At 43.7% G+C, this 24,012-nt stretch overlaps 1 protein-coding gene across 1 annotated transcript; it reads right to left on the reverse strand.

Moving 5' to 3' along the window:
* Window positions 1–224: 224 nt before the first annotated feature.
* RPL18 (ribosomal protein L18) lies at window positions 225–11,232 on the reverse strand. Its single transcript, XM_075839991.1, has 7 exons — window positions 11,130–11,232; window positions 9,961–10,047; window positions 9,759–9,866; window positions 8,036–8,134; window positions 5,262–5,385; window positions 2,220–2,289; window positions 225–352 (listed from the first exon to the last, which is right to left on the reverse strand). Exons 1-7 carry the CDS (start codon window positions 11,130–11,132, stop codon window positions 277–279), a joined length of 567 nt encoding a protein of 188 aa, XP_075696106.1. The 5' UTR covers window positions 11,133–11,232; the 3' UTR covers window positions 225–276.
* Between the last annotated feature and the right edge of the window lie 12,780 nt (window positions 11,233–24,012).

Here is a 24,012-nt window from a genome sequence, read left to right on the forward strand (position 1 = left end):
CAATAGAGCTTTTACTTGAAGAAAGCAGCCATGTTTTTCCATTCTCCTACAACCACTTTATTATCTACTAGCACATATGGCTATGCAACCCAAAATTGTATTTGGTGTTATACCCATTGAACTATTTAAAACTGGGTGGTTTTTTTTTTGTGTGTTTTTCATGACCAGATTGTTACTTTCAGAGGTCTTTTTTCTCTTGTATACCAAAGTAAAAGTGAAAAAACTTGTTTGGAAAGACTTAACATCTTTATTGTGTACAAAGAATGGACAGTGATTTTAGTTCTTGTATCCTCTGCTGGCTCTGCGACCTCTGGCACGTTCAAACTTTCTACCCTTAGAACGAATGTAGGGCCTAGAAGGAAGGAAAACAGTTTTAAGCATTCAATTCAACACAAAGCTTAACTGTGCAAAGGCAAACTCAAATCTCCGCATACATGGCTATGCTAGCTGTATGGACTACACTACAACGAAACAGAAGACTACGTTTGATATTACCTGAGCCCAAAAGCCAACCCCATTTTCCTGTAATCTAGCGATAAAATCTCTTGCCCACAGTGACTGTCCATTTAGACCACATTTACCATTCTGCTTGTTCTAATGCCCATTTTTACCCAGCTGATTACTTCCTGCATGGGTATTCTCTGTATGCATGCAATAGCCATGATAGCTGTGGTAACCAGGAGGCTCAGGCTTTAGCTGCTGTTTTAGGACTAAGATGCAGTGAGGTCTCCAGAGTAACGCAGGAGCCACTGGACAATTACTGCAGCCTAGTTCCAATATCAAAGCGGTCCCACACCCCCCCCCCCGGTCTTAGTTTTATACACCGTCGAGTCACATTATTATGACCACCAGCTAATATCCAGAGTACCCGCCATGTGCAGCACGGACCGCAGCTAGACGGGCTGGGATAGACTCAAGGTGCTGGTAGGATGTCTCAGGTATCTGGAACCATGCTGACTGCAGTGCATCCCACATTTGCTGGTGGGGGAGGATCCATAGAGCAAACAAGACTATCAAGGGGGTCTCACAGATGCTCAATTGGGTTCAAGTCTGGCGAATTAGGGGGCCAGGAAAGTGCTTGGTCGTGCTCTTCCTACCACTGTCAGACATTTCTAGACGTGTGACATGTCGCATTGTCTTGCTGGAAGATTCCATTTGCCTCAGGGAAGACAAACAGCATGTATGGGTGGACGTGATCTGCGACAATGGATTTGTACCCAAATTGGTTCAGAGTGCCTTCCACATGGATGAGTGGGCCCAGAAAATGGCATGGAAAAAAAAATTCTCCAGACCATATTGCTGCCGCCACCAGCTTGTGTTCTTCCAGCAAATGATTACAGGGTGTTTGTTCTCTGATGTTTTTAGAATGACACGCCAACGTCCATCCGTTCGATGAAGCACAAAACGTGACTCATCTTAGAAGGCAACCCTTTGCCAATCATCAGTGGTCCAACTCAGATACTGCCATGTGAATTGAAGCCTTTTTTGCAATGCACCTTTGTTAGCATAGGAGCAGTGACCACCCGTCTGCTTCGGAGCCCCATAGTTCGCTGAACTTTTTTAGACACGTCTGGTAGCCCACTGGTAGATTTTCAGTGAACTGCTCCACTGTAGGGTGTTCGGCACTCGTGCACCTTCGTAGCGGACGTTCACCTCTCACATCAACGTCACATGGTACTCCAGTTTCCACGTCTGTTATTCCCAATGGTGCCATTTGTCCACTCATGATACACTAACCACAGCACGCGAACAGTTCACAAGCTGCGCTGTTTGAGAAATACTGCCACCCTTGCCCAAAAGCCATTAATGATCCTGTTTTGCAACTCTGATAAATCGCCCTTTTTACCCATGGCAACAAGTGATGTGTTCAGACAGCCTATCGCACACCTTATATACCCACCAGGCCAGTCCACGACATTACACTACATTTATGGGCACTGCCGACGTCAAAAGCAGGTGGTTGTCGTAATAATGCGACTCGACGGTCTAAACACCTAGTCCCAGACAGCCCCTTGTAAACTTATCTATAATGGATCTTTTGGCACCATATACGCAATCTATCCAGCCTCCTATTTGATATAATGTTAATGGCATAGGAGACCACTTCTGCATTCAACTGGTTTGTGCACACCTCATAATTTAAGTAAAAGTGCCCTTTGGTACTAACAATCGGGAACACATTACAAAGAACAGAGGGAGAGATTTATATAATAACTCACTTGGTGTGACTGTGTGGGGTACCGGGAGCCTTTCCAAAATGTCTGTAAACCTCACGTGCCTTACGGGGGCCTAATGTAAAGAGGGGGGAAAAAAACGCAAATAAAGCTCTGGTTTTTGGTTGTGAATGGCGATCAGTAATACAGTTTTAAAAAAGGTCTATATTCCAATAGACAATCTAAAAGACAACGGCCCCATTTAATGCATAATAGACTTAAAAAATGTAACAGTGCTCATTGGTTATAGAAGCACATGAATTTGAAAGCAAGTTATGGGCTTTATAACATGTGGTGGGCAAAATACAATGCAAATACCTATAGCAGCACACAACTTTAAAGGGGTTGTCTAGCCCCAAAAAAAAAAAACCACATTTGATGGCCTATGCTCAGGATAGGCCATCAATATCTGATCGGTCGGGGTTAGACTCCAGTCGATCATCTGTTTTGAAGAGGGCCACAGCACTTGTACGAGCGCTGCTTCCCCTTTATCGTTCACAGTGAATCGCTGACACTTGTAGCGGTGGTTCATAATATCACAGCCCTCTCCTCTTCACTGGGAGATGGGTGTAATACTGTGAACCGCCACTACAAGTGTGTCAGCAAATCAGTGCGAGCAGTGAAGGAAATGTAAAGTAAGCAGCCCTCCAAAACAGCTGATCGGCAGGGGTGCCAGAGTCAGACCCCGACTGATCAGTTCTCGATGACCTAGTCCGAGTATAGGCTTTCAGTTTTTTGGGATTGGACAACTCCTTTAAAGGGAACTTGTTATCCACATTATGCTGCCGGAGAACAGCATAACGTAGTGACACACGTGTTGATTTCAGAGGTCTGTCACTCATATGTTAATGTGAACCCTTTTCTGAGAACTTACATATAGAGCCCAGGCAGTGCTATGGAGAGGAGTCCGGCGCATTCATGAGCAACTGCTAGCTCTGCCCACTCTGACAGATGTCGCATAGGGATACATCCATCAGCAGAAAGTGGGAGCTTATGAATATGCCACTCCTCTCGGATGGCGCTGCCTGGGCTCTAAACCCAAGTTCTCAGAAAAGAGTTCACAAGTTACAGAACGCTGAAATTAGCACGTGTGACGCTACATTATGCTGCCCTCAGGGGGCAGAATAATGAATATGACAGGATCTCTTTAAATCTAGCCATAGACAAAGTTATTCCACAATTTTAAGAAATTGTCAAATTTGTCTGCTTTCAAACACTAATAAATGTGAGAGGTGGACAATCGAAATGGGAATTGTTTTCTATCAGTAAGGTACAGACCACATCAATAGACAGACTAGTCTATATTGTGCTGACAGTGAAGTCCCCTGGCAATCCTGTTCCATTTCATGATTGCTCCTGCCACTAAAAGTAGTAACACTTAGGCCTCATGCACACGGCCGTGATTTTCGGGTCGGCCGGCCACGAAGTGACAGCCGTGAGCCACCCGCAAATCGCAGGCCGCGCACATGCGTGAGATGCGCCTGATGCTGCCGCACTGCTTTCAGTAAGTTACAACCTATTTGGACAATGCTTTTTGTTAGAAGGGTTCCCCCAGAAAATAACCTAACCACAGGGTGCACCACTGTTGGGGGAGCCTGGCAGCAAGTGTTCAATACCCGCAGTACATCACCACAGGGGAAATAAAACACTACACATTCTCTATTGAAATCAATGAGGACCTCCAGAGAAAATATCTTTCCAGCCTCTTTCTGCTCCAGCAAATTGAAGCCTATACAAGACAGGGTTGTCTCACCACAACAAACCCTGTCCTAAACCTAATGAAGTATATGGACGCTATAGATGTTGGCCCCCGGACCTCTTCTATGAGGCAGAACAAAAAGCTGCTGTGTAACCGTGGCTGCCACTGGTGGACCCTGTGCACGCATGGACGACCATTCAGATTTTTATTTATTTTTTAATTGCCGGCTTTCAAGGGGAAAATACAACTGGATGCGGCTTCCCATGGCAACAACCGCTAAAGACAAGAGGGGCTTCCTTACAAAAAGGGTCTGTCTTCATGAGGCAACCCCATAAACTCAAAGCTCTATTAGAATTTTTAAAAATGGATTAGATGCCAGACAACCCCTTTGACTTATTTATATCATACTGATAAACATGTTAAACCTCTTCCCGATATCCACTAGCTCTCTCTATATCTGTCAATATATCCGCTCGTTTAACCCGTTAAATGCCAGGGTCAACAGCGACAGTGGCGTTTAAACTCCTAGAAACAGGGGGGGCAGCCCCCTGTAATGTTGCAACAGTCCCCTGCGAATCAATCGCAGGGTGCCGTTGGTGGGCATGGCAGCCTGATGAAGGCCCCCCAGGTCTGCCATCCTTGTACTCCTATGAAGCCTTGCTTAAAGCAGGGTAAAGTAAAGCAAAGGGTAAAGCAAGTAAAGATCAAAAGTTGAAATAAAGCCCCCTTTTTCCATTAAGCACAAAGTAAAAAACAACAAGTATTTAGTCCGCACGGTAAAGGCCGTAAAAATGTAAAAAAAAAAAAAAAAAAAAAAAAAAAAAAAAAAAAATCGCCAGAACCGCTGTTTTTTGGTCACTTCATCTCCCACAAAAAAAGTAATAAATAAAATAAGTGATCAAGAAGTCTCATGTACCCCAAAATAGTACCAATAGAAACTAAGGCTCGTCCTGCAGGAAACACGCCCTCATACCACATAATCAATGGAAAAAAATAAAAAAAAATTATTATGGCTCATCACGTTGCAATAAAACTCTAATGTTTCTAATTCTTGAAATTGTTTTTGCCTTGCAAAAGTAGTAAAACACACACTACATAAATGTGTTATCTCCGTAATCATATTGGCCAGCAGAATAAAGTTATCATGCCTTTTTACTGCACGGTGAATGCCGGAAAAACAAAATCCCCCAAAAGATTGAGGAATGGCTGTTTTTTTCTATTTCACCCCACAAATATTTTTCCCCAGTTTCCCACTACATACGGTACAATAAATGGTGCTGTGAAAAACTACAACTCGTCCCACAAAAAACAATCCCTCATTCTGCATTAATCTCAATAGGATCAGTTACCTGACAGAAGAACAGTGTTCTGCCCTTTGGGAGCAGCAAGAGCCAGTTGATCAAAAGTCATGATTTGGCCTCCAGTTTTAAGGATTCGGCTACGAGCTTCGCTGGACACTTTAAGTGCACAAACCTAAGTGGAAAGAACGCATTTATATAAACATATATATGTGAAAAAATAAATAAATTGGTAACACACAATACTTCACTGTAGATTTTTTTTCTGCAGCTTCCAATTCCTCAGCATTGTCAAGACCTTTGTTTGCAGTTAAAGAGGCTCTGTCATTAGTTTAGAACGGCCCTATCTTCTACCTAATCTAATAGGCGCTTTAATGTAGAGAACTAATGTGATTTTTTTTTCTTTCACTTTTATGTTTTACAAAGTTATGAGCATTTTAAGTGTTATGCAAATTTGTTCTTAATGCCCAAGTGGGCGTTTCTTCACTTTTCACCAAGTGGACGTTGTAAAGAAGTGTATGACGCTGACCAATCAGCGTCATACACTTTTTATTCATGCTCGGCTGTACTTACGGCACAGCGTGATCTCGCGAGAGTCACGCTGTGCTGTCACTTACTCCCACATTGACTTTACCAGAGTGTTCGGAGGCAATGTGTTTTAATTTTCCCGACGCTCCGGTAAACTTACTGTGGGAGTAGGTGACAGCACAGCGTGATCTCGCGAGATCACGCTGTGAGTTCAGCTGAACATGAATGTTGAGAAGCGTATGACGCGGATTGGTCCGAATCACACACTTCCCTTTACTACGCCCACTTGGGCATTAAAGAGAACCTTTTCACCTCCCCATACATGTGCAGCATGTAATGGGCAGGGCTGCACAAACCCTGCGGCACTTTAAAAAAAATTTCCACCTCCCACTGTTATTTAGATATCGGTGCCGTTATATTTGGCACCCAATATTTAAATAACCCCCTGAACAGTCAATGGGGCATGTTACTATGGCTGTGACACTGTCCAATCAGATATGGACAGTGCCACAGCATGAGAGTGTATGCGATTGCAGTCTTTTCAGGACAGTGTCACCGCCATAGTAACACGCCCCCTTGACAGTACAGTGCCCCAGGGTTTGTGCAGCCCTCCCCATTACATGCTGCACATGTATGGGGAGGTGAAAGGTTAAAATGCTCGTAACTGTAAAAAATAAAGTTTTTTTTTTTTTTTTTTTAAAAACACCACATTACTTATCTACATTAAAGCACCTATTAGATAGGTGATAGGGCAGTTATAAACTGGTGACAGAGCCTCCTTAATGGAAGCTTTGTAGTTTGCAGAGGCTACAAACCTGTCAAGACCCTAATTCGCACATTAGTTTACTGTAGGAAGTAGCAGTACAAAACCCAAGGCATATACTTCCTTCTGATAGTCCTCACCTACACTGACACATTCTAAAGACACAAAATTCATCAGATTTGCATGAAGCGCTATTCTGCCCATCAAAACGGACCCCATTGCAAGTCCTTTAAACACTGAAGCCAGCTGCTCCGGCGACCGTCTCGCTACATGACTTTAAAGAGGCTGTCACCAGTTTAGAACTTCCCTATCTCCTACTTAATCTAATAGGCGCTTTGATTTAGAGAACTACGGTTTTGTTTTTTTTAATTAAAAAAAACACGTTTATTATTGACCAAGTTATGAACATTTTTCAAATAATACATATTTTTTCTAAATGCCAAACTGAGCGTTTTTTTTCTATTCATCAAGTAGGCATTGTATAGAAGTTTGTATGACGCTGACCAATCAGCATCATGCACTTCTCTTCATTCCAGCCGGGCTTGATCCACAGCTCCCGCAGGTTCTTCACCGGAGCGACAGATGTCTGAACAGACATCTCCTCCAGCCGTGCCAGGACGTTTACCCGAATCTGGAGTGGCTGGAGGCGATGTCTGTTCAGTCTAACGTCGCTCCGGTGGAGGACCTACAAGTGGAGAATGATCGGTCAGCGTCATACACTTTTCTATGCAACGCCCACTTTGTGAATAGAAAAAAAAAAAAGAAGCAAACCACCCAGTTGGGCATTTAGAAAAAAATATGCATAAGTCAAAAAATTTACATAACCTAATCAGTTTCTTTTTTTTTTTTTTTTAAAAGACTAGTTATCTACATCAAAGCGCCCATTAGATTAGGTAAGAGATAGGAGAGCTATAAACGGGTAAGAGCCTCTTTCAGTGCTTGATAAAGGACCAACTTGGCCAGAAATGTTGCCTACACTTGTTTATGTCACATGAACTAAAATAAAATCTGCACGAGTTACGGCATCCATTCAGTTGTGTGTTGTCCTATTTTCTACCTACTTGGATAAACTTAAGCCATGACAGATCGGAGGAGCCGAAAACCTGGATTTGTGCGAAAGTAGAACTACAGGATTAGCCTCTAATCTAAAAAAATTGTTGCCATTCACGGAAAGCAAGCAGATTTGCTGAGTACTTGATACAAAGTAAGAGAAAGTTGAACAACTTTAATATACAAAAATATTTTCCAGAAACATGTGGTGCTTTAAATATTTGGCAAAATACACGAAAAGCTGCTGTAAGAAAAAAGCGAGCATGTGAATACAGCCAAAGGAACTGGATTTGGGGGGGCAGATTGCTACTCCCACAGGTCTTCTGAAAAGTGCAGGAAGCAATCCTGGACAGCCTTGCCCGTCAGCAGCACCACCACTTCAGTTAGCTTTAGAAAAGTTGCAGCTTATTTGTTCTGGTGCAATGACCAAGCTGTAACATCGGAGACGACATCCTCGCAAAGAATCTACTAAATTACTTCTTACCTTCAGCTTGGGGATATTCTGAATCCGGACATCATCAGTGATACATCCCACTACCACAGCAGTTTTGCTTTCACGTCCAGGAAGCTTCATTTTGCGAATCTATGTGAAAAGAATAATTCATGAACTTACAACATAACTCCCTCCCCACTTATCCCTGGATTACTTAGCAATATGTTTGTACCATCAATCCGTACGAAGCAGCTCTTAGTTCTGCCTCATGGAGGGGCTCGAGCTCGGCATAGTGACAGGTAAAACAGTGGAACTATTTTTTTTTAATACGTAAGGTAACTGCACAATCACCCCTTCGCCATCATTGAAAAGCTTTACTTTTCAAATGTAAAATGAAAATAAAATCTACAGGGTTGCTGGGAACTAAACTTATGAATTTGGTTCTAATTTCCTCTTTAATCAAATGAAATGGTTTCAAAATAACTACGTGCCGAAGGACCAATTGGATTAGGGCTACACAACGGCCTTCGCCATGCAGCGGGATGTTCTGATGCTTTCAGGCAGGTTGGATGCCCCACAATATGTTGTCTCTTCGGAGAGGAAATGATCGTGGACCGTATCAGTAGTGACACCTCCACAACTCGAAAGTAGCAGAAAAATAAAACAAGTAGTGAAGACAATGGTGCTGCATGGAACTGGAAAATGAAGTCTCCAGTTTCCATTTACAGCCTATAAAAACCTTTGAAGGCAATTTTTTATGTAATGTAGGTGTTTTTACATACTAATACATTTTCTAATAGTTTTATTTAAAAAAAAAAAAGGGGGTTTTGTTTTAGCGCAGCAGCTATTATACATATAAAGTATGCTGTAAACTGGCATTTACAGTGTGATCTCGCGAGATCACGCTTGCTGTGCTGTAACTCCCACACAAACGTTACCGAAGTGTCAGTATTGTGAATAGACATCGCGTCCTGGCTGGAGGTGATGTCTATTCACTCTCAAGACACTTCAGTAACGCTAATGTGTGAGTAAGTGACAGCACATCATGATCTAGCAAGAGAACTGTGTGCCGAGTACATAAATGGAGAGAAGTGTAAGACGCTGATTGGTCAGCATCATACACTTCTCTCCACAACGCCCACTTGGTCATATAGTAAAACACGCCCAGTTGGGCATTAAGAAAGTCATTAGCATAAAGCTAATATAGGTCATAACTCCGTCAAAATTGATCATTTTTCTAAATAAAAAACACACTGCTGTAATATACATTACAGCGCCGATAACATGTACAATATAGGGCACTTATGTGGTGGCAGAGCCTCTTTAAGCAGATTGATGCCAATTTATTAAACCCAGAAACTCCAAAAATACTTAACACCATCTTCGACCCATAAACATGTACGATACAAGCTACCAAGCATGGGCGTTTAGTGCCATAGGGAAAGTGAGAATCATAGGGCGACTTTTAGTCAGTCACCTGACAGGGATTACCTCCCAGGTTAACAATCAGCTGAGCATGTGGAAATCTGCTTAATCCTTGTTTCGTGGGGGTAAAGCCAGGTGGTCCCAATGTTTTTATAATGCGTATAACCAGTTTTACTCTGTGCACATCCATAAATTAGGAAAACATCACCTATAATGTGCACTCCATATGCTGAATAGATCAATGATGGATTAGAAACACTAGTGCGTGGCAGCATGGAACGACATCCCGAGAGGGTACCACCGAGCTCTAGTGAAGGGATCATGCAACCAGTTGCAAACATTCACTTACCAAGCGGGACAGAGAGAGGGGTGGCCTGTTTGTGCGGCTCATAAACAGACGTCGGAGTACCACTCTGTTGAAGTTGGAGTTGGTACGACGGGCCAGGAAACGGTAAAGCTGAAAAAGGAAAACAAAGCAATGTGTTATTTTTCTGCACGCTGAAATAACGGGGGGAGTGTGTCTACAGAAGCCGCAGGCGGACAATACGAACCTTAACCAAAAGCCTCAGATAGATATCCTGACTTTTTGGCTCCTTTCGCCGCACCTTGCGGTCCTTGTTGTGGCGGATATCGACTCCCTGTATTACAGAGGGACATGAGAAAGCGTTTATTTCATGAAGTACAGCATGCAGACAGTCGTATATCAAGACATTGTAACCACCTTATAAATGTAACCCTTCAATAAAGCGAGCACAAAAGGGGGTTTTACACTGGGCAATTATCGGGCAGACAAGCGTTCATAGACCACTCGTTGCTGATAATTGCCCAGTGTAAACAGAGCAGCGATCAGCAGATGATCGATCATCTGCTGGGCTCGATCTGATAGTTTTAAAACAGTGAAATATTATCGTTGTCGGCAGCACATCTGCCTGTGTAAACCGGGAGACGCGCTGCCGACATAACGTATGGGGACAAGCGATCGGCGGAACGACCGTCGATGTCTCGGCCGGTGTAAACGGGCCTTAAGCACGGATTTCAGGGGTCGGCCATGTCTTAAGTGGAATTCTATTCATTCACAACCACCTCAGAAGCGATCACAATAAATGAATACGATGATAGATCTACACATGCAGCAGTCATTCACCTATTTGGAGCTGCATGGTCTATAAATAGGGATTAGTTACAGAAATGGCAGATTTACCTGCAGAGCCCTATGTTCGAGCACTTACAACATATTGCGATATCAGGAGAGGTGCCAAATGACAACCTCAGCTCTACTACACTGCTGTTGAAAAAAAGAAACCACACAGACATTTAAAGCCTGAATCCCTGACAAAGTGGAGTGCATTAGTAATAACGGAACAGGGTCACGCAGGGCACAGAGCGGTACATGAGCAGACTGGCAGCTCTGCCCAACTGCTACCAAGCCTGTCAGCACCCTCACAACACCGCTCAGCACACCCAAGCCCAGGCTGCACACAGGCGGAGTCAACACAGGGAAGGAGAGCCACACTGTCGCACGTCAAGGCCCTGCTTAAGACGGGGCAGACCGGCGGGCTACATAATCTTTATTAACCAAATGAACGCTCCAGCTCCTCGTTCAAAACGGGTCCAAACCGAAGCCCAACAGTAACATGATGCCTGGAGCGTCCTAATAAACAGGATTAAAAGCAATAAGGAGTGAGATGGGCGCGGATTAAAATCAAACTCAAATTCTCACCATGATGGCGGCTGTGACACCAGCGGCTTCTCGGGGAGGAAAGGAAGGAGGAGGGCGAGCGCGGAGGCTTATGGGAAATCACCGAGGCAGGAAGTAGTCAGCCAGAGTAGCGGACACTCTCTCCACAATACTCTATGGTTGGAGGACCATATAATTGTACGCCGGTATCTAAGACGTGATGTTTCTTAGCACCACACGTGACTGATAAAGCATTTCTGTGTATTTTATATGTGAAAGGGTTAATGAAGGGAACGTATCCTTCCTTATAGAGGCAGATCATTATCATAGTTAACACTTTTTTATTTTTTTGCAGTTTGTCTTTGTTTTTTCTCTGCAAATTATTTAAACTGATTGGAAAATGACAAATTATATTGGTTGTCCCGTAAGGCTTCGTTCACATCTGCGTCAGGGCTCCGTTCCGACTGAGCTTTTCATCGGAACGGAGCCCTGACTGACACAAACTGGAACCAAAGGTTTCCATCACCATTGATTTCAATGGTGACGGATCCGGTGGCAATGGTTTCAGTTTGTCTCCGTTGTGCAAGGATTCCGTCGTTTTGACGGGATGAATGCCGTGTGAACATACTCTAAGGGCCTGTTCACATCAGTGTTGGCTTTCCGTTCTGGGGTTCCGTTTTTGATATCAATGGTGACGGAAACATTGCTAATGGTTTCCGTTCGTCATCATTCCAGCAGGTTTCCGTTTTTCCGACGGAATCAATAGCGCAGTCGACTGCGCTATTGATTCCGTCGTTGAAACGGAAACCTTCCGGAATGGTGACCAACGGAAACCATTAGCAATGTTTCCGTCACCATTGATATCAATGGTGACGGAAACGGAAGCTGTGGTTTCAGTTTGACTTTCCGTAGCGGGGTTCACCCGACGGAAACCTCCGAAGGAACCCCGGAACGGAAAGCCAACGCTGATGTGAACAGGCCCTTACACATTACACCTACAGGAGCTTTTATGACATCCCACTTTACATCCATATGTATTAATATGGAGTTTATCCCCCTTTGCAGTTACACAGCTTCCACTCTTCCGGGGAGGATTCTACAAGATTTTGGAGTGTGTCTGTGGGAATTTTTGTCCATTTATCCAGAAGTCAGAGCAGGCAGAATACGTGAAAAAAGAAAAAGTTTGTAGTTCAGCTCACCCTTGGCGTTTGGACTGAGATGCTTGCATGAGGCGACGCACGGAGCGGTACGCTGAGCCAGTTTCAAGTGCAGATTTCTGTACTTGGAATAGAGAGAAGCTCCAGCAACGGCATAGTAGAGAGAACTTAAAAAATTACTTTTAATGAAAGAACATGATAACGAACATATACGACTAAGGACAGACTGTGTCCAAAACGCGGCAGCGGTTTTCTTCCATTTTTCATACCTGCACATATGGTTTCTATCATGTTTTTTCATTAAAAGTTAGTTTTTATCTGCAATTGAGACACCTTCTTTGGAGCCAGTTTCCGAATGTATCCTGCCCCATATCTGATTATCCTTTACTTTGAATTTTTATTTCTCAGGGATCCAGAGGTATTATATCAGCCTTGTACACATATCTCTTGGGAAATAGATTGAAATGTACTCAGCATCGGAGACTAGGTGGAAAACACTTGTTCCCGGTCTCTCTTCAGAAGATTGGGAGGAGGCACTGGCATCCCCACTTTATGTTTCTCCTGCAGTTAACAACCGCATGACCCAACTGTATTCTCTACATCTATGCTACTTATCTCCAACACGTCTTCATAAAATGGGGAGAATCCCACACACCAGATGTCATACATGTTCTTAACCGCAAGCTGACTTCTGGCATATGGCATGGGAATGCTCATATATTCATTTTGGAAAGAGATCACATTGCAATTGACATCTATTCTGGGGATTCCGGTGCCACTCGCCCTGGCTGAAGTGTGTCTTCTTGGTCTCTTAGATGAGTTGTCGTGGCCACATCATACTAGAATTTTTCTCAGGGAATCTTTATTTTTTGCTTGAAAGGCCACGGCATTCAGATGGATGGGAGATATATCTCCAACCTCAATACGATTCCCTATGAGGAAATAGTATATGCCCACAGAGGCGGCCCCAAAAAATTCCAGAAGGTGTAGGAAATATGGAACACATCCCCATTAGCTCTTTCTTCCCCGAGATCGCTGAGGGCAGGTCTTTCCTTTGATATTTGGGGTTCTGGGAGGGCCCAATTATGTTTTGTTTTAACTCCATCAACAAAATATGTGTATACCAAGCACACAGGCAGAACACGCTCGTAACAAAATACGCGCAGAAGCGCACTGCAGGTGGCAGACAGGACGATGTCAAGGTCCATGAGACAGCAGGGGACCTGGAAGGGAGCGATAGTGGGGGAGGTGTGACCCAAGCGGTCTGAAGGATCAGGCCGGGACAGAGAAGGCGCCAGGATGAAATGAATATCCGTCAGGAGGAGGTGGATGCGGCCATGACACGCCGCTGGGAAAGTATCAGGAGAACCCCAGACATATCAGAGAGTTGGCTGAAATTGGCAGGGTACAGACAACTTTTATTTAATGAGTAGCTCCAGCTTCACACACAACAGCTTGAATAGCAGCTGGAACAAGACATTTTTTTTCTGCCTGTGTCATTCTTGTTCATAAATTTGTTACACAACAGTTGCACAGTAACAATCCTCTAATGTGCTCGTTTACTAAAGTCTTATTACACTTCTAGGTATAGCAGCTATTACTTGAACCAAATCTCCTGAAAATTCAGCAATTACTATGCAGAGAACTGTATAAGGCCCCATGCACACGACCGTGCCCGTAACCACGGTGCGTAATCACGGTGCTTTCATTATAAAGTATGGGAGCACGGTCCGTAAAATAAACAAATAGGACATGCCCTATTTTTAACGGAAACTTTTTACGGCCCGGACACCTTCCTGTAAATATACGGGAAGGTGTCTGTCGTCCATAGAAATTAATGGGTCCGTAATTACGGATAAAATCTACGGTCGTGTGCATGGGGCCTAACTGAATAGTTCTGTTTCAAGACACCTGGTGGTGAACTACTGGTATTGCATATGGAATGTGGTAAATGGAAGTGATTCTTCACTTGGTGGAGTTATCGGGGACTTTTCAAAATTGTCAGCAGGGGATGGCATTACATAATAAACAGATACTTACCCTCTGAGTTGCCCCCTGCTCCAGCGCTGATGTCCTTTTTCACGCCTATCTGGTACTGGAAGCTCCTGCATCTGTCCCATGCCACTGCAGCCAATCGCTGAGGCCAGCATTTTGCTGCAAGGTCACGTGGCTGATGAATGCTACTTGACCGTTGCAGTACCTTCCGGGACCAGATCAGCAAAGAGCAGGATCTCAGCGCTAGAGCAGGGGGCACTTGAGGGGTTCGTTTAGTAAGTAATCCCATCCCCAGCCCTGCTGCCAACTTTGAAAAGTACCAGATAACCCCTTTTAAGTGCACGGCCAGACGTGGCGGCGTTTTTCCGCTGCAAATGTTGGTGCAGATTATGGGCAATTACGCAACAAATCTGCACCAACATTTGCATATTTGACAGGTAATTCAGACGTTGCAGAAAACACAGCGGACTTGCCATAGATTTCAGTTTTTGCATTGCAAAGGCTGAAATCCGCAGTGAAATTCCGCTTCTTCTCCGCAACAGACAGTGCATGCTGCGGAGGGAAAATTCCGCACTGCAGCCTATGGTCCGCAGCAGAGTTTTTCCGGAATTTCTGAACTAACTTGCCTCAAAATGTATAGAAACAAATGTAAAAACGGCCGCTGGAGAATTCCACTGCGCACTGTCCGCAGTGGATTTCCACAGTAATTCCGCCACATCTGGCCGTGCCCTAAATGTAGAGACAAGTCATCATTACAACTATTAATACAAATATATACCAGAAATCTCCTATTTTTACTATAGATAGATTATAGGTTCATATCTAAATTATAGGCTGGACTGACATTGTCACTTTTCAGTCTCCTGCCATTTTAGATTGCGAGGCAAGCTATCTACCAGACATTTCCTTGCAAAATGGTTTGCATGTTAGAAGACAAAGCAGCATAACACTAATTGAAAAATAAGCTTTGAGCTGCGTATCTGATAACCTATATAAAAAAGTTCATACTCACCTTTTAATCCCCTGTCGCTCTATCACCATCCATGGTCCCTCGCTGGTCTAAGTTTACATTGGATAACATGACATACCAGCCACTCAGGGGCCACATGCCGTACTCAGTCAGAGATTGGCTGCAGCCAGTGGTGGATTATCATTAGGGCGGTTCGGCGGCCGCCCGGGGGGGCCCATGGCCGTCCGAACTACCCATGATTGAAAGGCCCCCCTCATGCCCTGTGTGACATAACTGGCGCCTATGTAATAAACTACACGGGCCCCTGTTACTATAGTAACTGACAGTACTTACCCCTCCTCTTCCTGGAGCGCATCGGAGGTTGTGACATCACAGCGCTGTGCGCAGCGCATAACGTCACGATGCTATGCGCCGCGCACAGCGTCCCGACAGTTGATGCAGCGGCCGAAGAGGAGGTAAGTTTAGTTTTATTGTTTTCCTGATGGGTTGGGCTCAGACACCCGGGACCCCCGCTAATCAGCTGTTTTAAAGGGGTTGCAGCCGCTCGTACGAGCGCTACTTCCCCTTCATTCCGGTCACTTTCTCACACTGAATCGCCGACACGGACGTGTCAGCGATTCACAGTGTGAGCAAGTGAGGGAAATGAAGTGGAAGCAGCACTAGTACGAGCGGCTGCAACCCCTTCAAAACAGCTAATTAGCGGGGGTCCCGGGTGTCTGACCCCAACCCATCAGCTATTGATGGCCTATACTGAAGGTAGGCCATCAATGTTTAAACCTTTAAAGCCTGTATCTAAGCCTAAAGTGTGTTAGGCTTAGATACAGGGCCCAGCTTATACTGCATAAGAATACTGTCTGCTGGACCCTGTATCTAAGCCTACATTAGGCTTAGATACAGGGTCCAACAAACAGTATCACACATGCACATGGGCCCTGTATCTAAGGCCCTGTTCACATCACCGCCGCCCTTCCGTTGTGGGTTTCCGTCTGGTTAACCCCTCAACGGAAAGGCAAATGGAAACCTTAGCTTCCGTTTGCATCACCATTGATCTCAATGGTGATGGAAACTTTACTAAAGATTTCCGTTTGGGGGGGATATTCATTTGTATCTATAGGGGGCTGTGTGTAACACTCTCTATGGGGGGGATGTGTGATATCTACAGGGGGCTGTGTGTGGCGCTATGTATGGGGGGTGTAATATCCACAGGGGGCTGTGCGTGGCACTATGTACAGGGGGCTGTGTGTGGCACTATGTACAGGGGGCTGTGTGTGGCACTATGTACAGGGGGCTGTGTGTATGTGGTGTTTTACAGTGTGTGGTATTATTATATTCAGTCGCGCAGTGTTTGGTGCTATTATATTTAGGGGCACAGTATGTCGCACCATGATAACTTTATTTTCATTTATAGGTGTGGAAATGTTGGAAAAGTGAGGAGCCGCATACATCTGAGTGGCAAATTCTGCAGAAATCAGTCACGGCCGGGAGACGTCGTCATGTGCTCTGGACCGGATGGAGAAGAAAAGAGGAAAAAAACTACTAGAATCTGAGACGTCGTCACAAGTGAGTCACTAGATTTATAGAGAATCTGTCACCTCTCCTGACATGTCTATTATAGGAAATCCTTGTATTTCACAAAAAGTCTTTATGCAGTCCAGGACTGATAGACAATTCCCCTTGTCAGGAGGATGTGTCCCTGCACAGTGTGATACTGTCAGTATGTAGGGACACAGCCCTGTGAAAAGGGGAATCCATAACACCCATTTGTTAATGCTTGCCTAAAAAGGTAGTGTTAAAAATAGTTACGGCGCGGCAGGGCGGCGGTGCGCAAGGGGGGCCAAAGTTTGGGTAACATCCCAGGGCCCATCGTCTACTTAATCTGCCACTGGCTGCAACAGCCATTTTGTCACAGCTTTAGCCAATGTAAACAAGGTATGCTCATGTAGATGTGGACTTGTGTGGTATACAAAAACTTGATCCATCATAACCCCTTTAGGACACAGCCTGTTTTGGCCTTGTGGACACAGCCTATTTTTTAAAATCTGACATGTGTCACTTTATGTGGTAATAACTCCGGAATGCTTTTACCTATCCAAGCGATTCTGAGATTGTTTTCTCGTGACATATTGTACTTTATGTCAGTGAAAAAATTTGGTCGATAAATTCAATATTTATTTGTGAAAAACTTCAAATTTTAGCAAAAATTTGCAAAAATTTGCATTTTTCTAAATTTAAATGTATTTGCTTGTGAAACAGATAGTAATACCACACAAAATAGTTACTAGTTAACATCCCCTATATGTCTACTTTATGTTTGCATCATTTTTTTTCACGTACTTTTATTTTTCTAGGACGTTACAAGGCTTAGAACTTTAGCAGCAATTTCTCATATTTTCAATAAAATTTCAAAAGGCTATTTTTTCAGGGACCAGTTCAGTTCTGAAGTGGCTTTGAGGGCCTTATATATTAGAAAGTCCCCATAAATCACCCCATTTTGAAAACTGCACCCCTCAAGGTATTCAAAACCACATTCAGAAAATATTTTAACCCTTTAGGCGTTTCACAGGAATTAAGGCAAAGTAGAGGTGAAATTTACAAATTTCATTTTTTTTGCCGAAATTCATTTGTAATAAAAAAAAATCTGTAACACAGAAGGTTTTACCAGGGAAACGCAACTCAATATTTATTGCCCAGATTCTGCAGATTTTAGAAATATCCAACATGTGGCCCTAGTGTCCTAATGGACTGAAACACAGGCCTCAGAAGCAAAGGAGCAGCTAGTGGATTTCGGGGCCTCCTTTTTTTAGGAATATATTTTAGGCACCATGTCAGGTTTGAGGCGGTCTTGTGGTACCTAAACAGCCGAAACCCCTCCAAAGTGACCCCATTTTGGAAACTACACCCCTCAAGGCATTTTTCTAGGGGTATAGATAGCATATTGACCCCACAGTTTTTTTGCAGAATTTAGTGGAATTAGTCTGTGAAGATGAAAATCACCTATTTTTCTGTGGAAACATAGAATTTTTTCATTTTTACAAGGAATAAAGGAGAAAAAGCACCCCAAAATTTGTAAAGCAATTTCTCCCGATTACGGCAATACCCCATATGTGGCCGTAAACTGATGTTTGGACCCACAGCAGGGCTCAGGAGGGAAGGAGCGCCTTTTGGATTTTGGAGCGCAGATTTTGCTGGATTGGTTTTCAGTGCCATGTCGGGTTTGCAACGCCCCGGAGGGACCAAAACAGTGTAAACCCCCCAAAAGTGACCCCATTTTGGAATCTACACCCCTCAAGGAATTTTTCTAGGGGTATAGTGAGATTTTGGCCCCTCAGGATCTTTTTTAGAGCTAAGGTGACCAAAAAACAGCGATTTTGGCGCTTTAAATTCTTTATTTATTACAGCGTTCACCGTGCGCAATAAATTACGTTTTAATTTATTCTGCCGGTCGGTACGATTATGGCGATACCATATGTGTATAGATTTTTTTACGTTTTGCAGCGTTTGCACAATAAAATTAAGTTTCTATAAAATAATTTATTTTCTGGGACACGCTATTTTGAGCCGTAACGTTTTTATTTTTTCGTCAAAAAAGCTGTGGGAGGTCTTGTTTTTTGCGGGACGGGTTGTAGTTTTTATTGGTACCATTTTGGGGTAAATGCGACTTTTTGATCACTTTTTATTCTATATCTTGGGAGGGGTGGTGACTAAAAAATAGCGATGCTGACAGTTTTCCGTTTATTTTGTTTGCGGCGTTCACCGTGCGGAAAAATTAACATTATAGTTTCATAGATTGGGTCGTTACGAACGCGGCGATACCAAATATGTGTACTTTTTTTTTAACGTTTTCATTTTTTCCCTATAATAAATGACTTATTATAGGAAAACAAAACCTTTTATTTTTACACTTTTATAAAAAAAAATTATTAACTTTTTTTTACTTTTTACACTTTATATTTTTGTTTATTAACTTTTCTTTTACTTTTTACACTTTCTTTTTTTGACCTGCAGCTCTGATCGCTGCTAGAATACATTACACTACCTAGGTAGTGTAATGTATTCCAACTGTCAGTGTGACGTCACAGTCACTCTGACAGTTGGTCTACGAGGATCAACAGAGGCTGATCCTCATAGGCTGACATACATGGCAGACCTGGGGGCCGTTGTCTGGCCCCCGGGTGCCATCACAAGCATCAGAAGCCCCCACGATTGCATGGGGGCTGCTGATGCGCTACAAACCCGCTACATGCGGAGATCGCAATCGAGCCCCGCATGTAACGGGTTAATTGCCGAAATCAGCGGCGATGAGCCGCTGATCGGCAACACTGGAGAGTGTCAGCTGTCGGGGACAGCTGATCTCCAAGTTCCCGATGCACACTGTCGCCGACAGTGTGCATCGGGAACGGCACAGTGACTTTCTGTCACTCTGACAGGAAGCCTATCAGGACCAGCCGAAGGTTGGTCCTGATGGGCTTCTGTCCATGGCAGACCCGGAAGCCATTGTTTGGCTTCCGTTTGCCATACTAACTATCGGCAGACCCCGCGATTTCGGACGGGGGTCTGCCGATATGTTAGAAACCCCTAAAATTCGGCGATTGCACCCGATCGCCGAATTTAAGGGGTTAATGCGCCGAAATCAGCGGCAAAGGACCGCTGGCCGGCAAGAGGGGAGTGTCAGCTGTCGGCGACAGCTGACCTCCTGGTTCCCGGTGCACACTGTCGCCGACAGTGTGCACCGGGATTAACTCAGTAACTGTACGTCCTCGTGCGGGAAGTAACTTCCCGCAACGACGTACAGTTACGTCCTGGTGCGGGTAGGGGTTAACAGCAGATCTTGTGTGCATGCCTTGCTTGGATTCAAGTTTCAGTCACAGACATACATGAGATTTTATACATTTGAGGCTTATGCTCCTGACTAAGGCCTAACGCCCCTCCGAGGCACAAACTACCTGAAATCTACCATATGTAGATTTGCGCAAGTGACTTACTGTCAGGAGCTATGCCCAAACTACTCCATGCCTTCACTATGGGGATTTTTCCCTACTTATCCTCCAAAACTTGACTTGGAAGACCCTATAACTTCGGACAGCCTTGAAACCTCTCATCTGACACACTTCTCTTAGGCCCCATGCACACGACCGTAAAAAACCTCAGTTTTTGCGGACCGCAATTGCGGTCCGCAAAAACGGACCCATTCACTTTCATTGAACGCGGACACCTTTCCGTAGCACTACGGAAGGGTGTCCGTGCCGCGGAAATGTTCCGGGAATTATAGAACATGTCCGTTCTTTTGCATTTTGCGGGCCGTGCTCCCATACTTTTTATGGGAGCACGGCCCGAAAATGCGGATGTCATTATAATGCGGATGTCATAATAATTTTCTCCTTCAAACTTTGCTTTCATCAAAGAATGCTCCATTTGCAGCAATTACAGCATTGCAGACCTTTGTCATTCTAGCTGTTAATTTGCTGAGGTAATCGGGAGAAATTTCACCCCATGCTTCCAGAAGCCCCTCCCACAAGTTGGATTGGCTTGATGGGCACTTCTTGCGTACCATACGGTCAAGCTGCTCCCACAACAGCTCTATGGGGTTGAGATCTGGTGACTGCGCTGGCCACTCCATTACAGATAGAATACCAGCTGCCTGCTTCTTCCCTAAATAGTTCTTGCATAATTTGGAGGTGTGCTTTGGGTCATTGTCCTGTTGTAGGATGAAATCAGCTCCAATCAAGTGCTGTCCACAGGGTATGGCATGGCGTTGCAAAATGGAGTGATAGCCTTCCTTATTCAAAATCCCTTTTACCTTGTACAAATCTCCCACTTTACCAGCACCAAAGCAACCCCAGACCATCACATTACCTCCACCATGCTTGACAGATGGCGTCAGGCACTTTTCAGTTGTTCTGCGTCTCACAAATATTCTTCTGTGTGATCCAAACACCTCAAACTTCGATTTGTCTGTCCATAACACTTTTTTCCAATCTTCCTCTGTCCAATGTCTGTGTGCTTTTGCCCATATTAATCTTTTCCTTTTATTAGCCAGTCTCAGATATGGCTTTTTCTTTGCCACTCTGCCCTGAAGGCCAGCATCCCGGAGTCGCCTCTTCACTGTAGACGTTGACACTGGCGTTTTGCGGGTACTATTTAATGAAGCTGCCACTTGAGGACCTGTGAGGCGTCTATTTCTCAAACTAGAGACTCTAATGTACTTGTCTTGTTGCTCAGTTGTGCAGCGGGGCCTCCCACTTCTCTTTCTACTCTGGTTAGAGCCTGCTTGTGCTGTCCTCTGAAGGGAGTAGTACACACCGTTGTAGGAAATCTTCAGTTTCTTGTCAATTTCTCGCATGGAATAGCCTTCATTTCTAAGAACAAGAATAGACTGTCGAGTTTCACATGAAAGCTCTCTTTTTCTAGCCATTTTGAGAGTTTAATCGAACCCACAAATGTAATGCTCCAGATTCTCAACTAGCTCAAAGGAAGGTCAGTTTTATAGCTCCTCTAAACAGCAAAACTGTTTAAAGCTGTGATAACATAATTGCACAAGTGTTTTCAAGTGTTTTCTAATCATCCATTAGCCTTCTAACACAGTTAGCAAACACAATGTACCATTAGAACACTGGAGTGATGGTTGCTGGAAATGGGCCTCTATACACCTATGTAGATATTGCATTAAAAACCAGACGTTTGCAGCTAGAATAGTCATTTAGCACATTAACAATGTATAGAGTGTATTTCTGATTAATTTAATATTATCTTCATTGAAAAAAACTGTGCTTTTCTTGCAAAAATAAGGAAATTTCTAAGTGACCCTAAACTTTTGAACGGTAGTGTATGTATATATATATATATATATATATATATATATATATATATATATATATATATATATAGTAAGGAAGTGACTAGAAAGGTGGTTGATGGTGTCTATATTCCACCAAGGTTTCTCTCCTATACACGGTGTGGGGCTCCAAGTACACAAAGCAGTAGAAAAAAGACATTGCTAGTCTTTTTCCATGTTGTGTGTGAGGTATGGAACTTGGAGCTTGGAGGTTTTGTAGTGTCCTGGATGGGATAAAGCCTCCATTCCCAGTCCAGTACCTATTTTCCTCTGCATTGGCCTCATTACTAAATGCAGCTGTACTGAGGCTTATTTAAAGAGGCTCTGTCACCAGATTATAAGTGCCCTATCTCCTACATAATCTGATCGGCTCTGTAATGTAGATAACAGCAGTGGTTTTTATGGTGAAAAACTATCATTTTTGAGGAAGTTATGAGCAATTTTCGATTTATGCCAATTAGTTTCTTAATGCCCAACTGGGCGTTTTTTAAGTTTGGACCAAGTGGGCGTTGTAAAGAGAAGTGTATGACACTGACCAATCAATGTCATACACTTCCCTTCATTCATGTCCATTTGTACTCAGCACAGCGTGATCTTACGAGATCACGCTGTGCTGTCACATACACCCACATTAACTTTACTGAAGTGTCTTGAGAGTGAATAGACATCACCTCCAGCCAGGACGCGATGTCTATTCACACTAGATGGAGGTGATGTCTATTCACTCTCAAGACACTTTAGTAAAGTTAATGTGGGTGTATGTGACAGCACAGCGTAATCTAGCAAGATCATGCTGTGCTGAGTACAAATGGACATGAATGGAGAGAAGTGTATGACGCTGATTGGTCAGCGTCAAACACTTCTCTTTACAACGCCCACTTGTTCATAAGTAAAAACACGCCCAGTTGGGCATTAAGAAACTAATTAGGATAAATCAAAAATTGCTCATAACTTGCTCAAAAATGATCGTTTTTCAAAATAAAAACCACTGTTGTTATCTACATTACAGAGCCGATCAGATTATGTAGAAGATAGGGCACTTATAATCTGGTGACAGAGCCTCTTTAAGCTGCACTGTGTAAGGTTTCTCTGGGAAGAGCAGTGTTGCTGCTCACAAGCTGTGTACAAACTGCAGGTACAGGCTGATGCTATATTGTCTGTAAGATAGAGAGGGAACTTTATACTGTTTAGTCAGTGCTTGGACAAGCAGGATTTTGTTTTGCTTTGTGCAACCTGTATATTTCTTGAAAGCACCTACGCTAGCAATAAAAGCCGGAAAGGACCCGAGCTTTGGATACTTGTTTTTGTAAAGTCTGACTTCGCTCTGGCCAGTGAGCTAAATCCCCACAATATATAATATATATACACTACCGTTCAAAAGTTTGGGGTCACCCAGATAATTTTGTGTTTTCCATGAAAACTCACACTTATATTTATCAAATGAGTTGCAAAATGACTAGAAAATATAGTCAAGACATTGACAAGGTTAGAAATAATGATTTTTATTTCAAATAATAATATTCTCCTTCAAACTTTGCTTTCGTCAAAGAATGCTCCATTTGCAGCAATTACAGCATTGCAGACCTTTGGCATTCTAGCTGTTAATTTGCTGAGGTAATCGGGAGAAATTTCACCCCATGCTTCCAGAAGCCCCTCCCACAAGTTGGATTGGCTTGATAGGCACTTCTTGCGTACCATACGGTCAAGCTGCTCCCACAACAGCTCTATGGGGTTGAGATCTGGTGTCTGCGTTGGCCACTCCATTACAGATAGAATACCAGCTGCCTGCTTCTTCCCTAAATAGTTCTTGCATAATTTGGAGGTGTGGTTTGGGTGATTGTCCTGTTGTAGGATGAAATTGGCTCCAATCAAGCACTGTCCACAGGGTATGGCATGGCGTTGCAAAATGGAGTGATAGCCTTCCTTATTCAAAATCCCTTTTACCCTTTACCAGCACCAAAGCAACCCCAG

Source organism: Rhinoderma darwinii, chromosome 10 (assembly GCF_050947455.1).
Source record: "Rhinoderma darwinii isolate aRhiDar2 chromosome 10, aRhiDar2.hap1, whole genome shotgun sequence".
Classification (NCBI taxonomy): Eukaryota; Metazoa; Chordata; class Amphibia; order Anura; family Rhinodermatidae; genus Rhinoderma; species Rhinoderma darwinii.

Coding starts and splice junctions, on each gene's coding strand:
- RPL18 (XM_075839991.1), bottom strand. Junction 5,386..8,035: donor AGAATATCCCCAAGCTGAAG/GTAAGAAGTAAT, acceptor CTTTCCACTTAG/GTTTGTGCACTTAAAGTGTC. Junction 353..2,219: donor ACCCCACACAGTCACACCAA/GTGAGTTATTAT, acceptor CCTTCCTTCTAG/GCCCTACATTCGTTCTAAGG.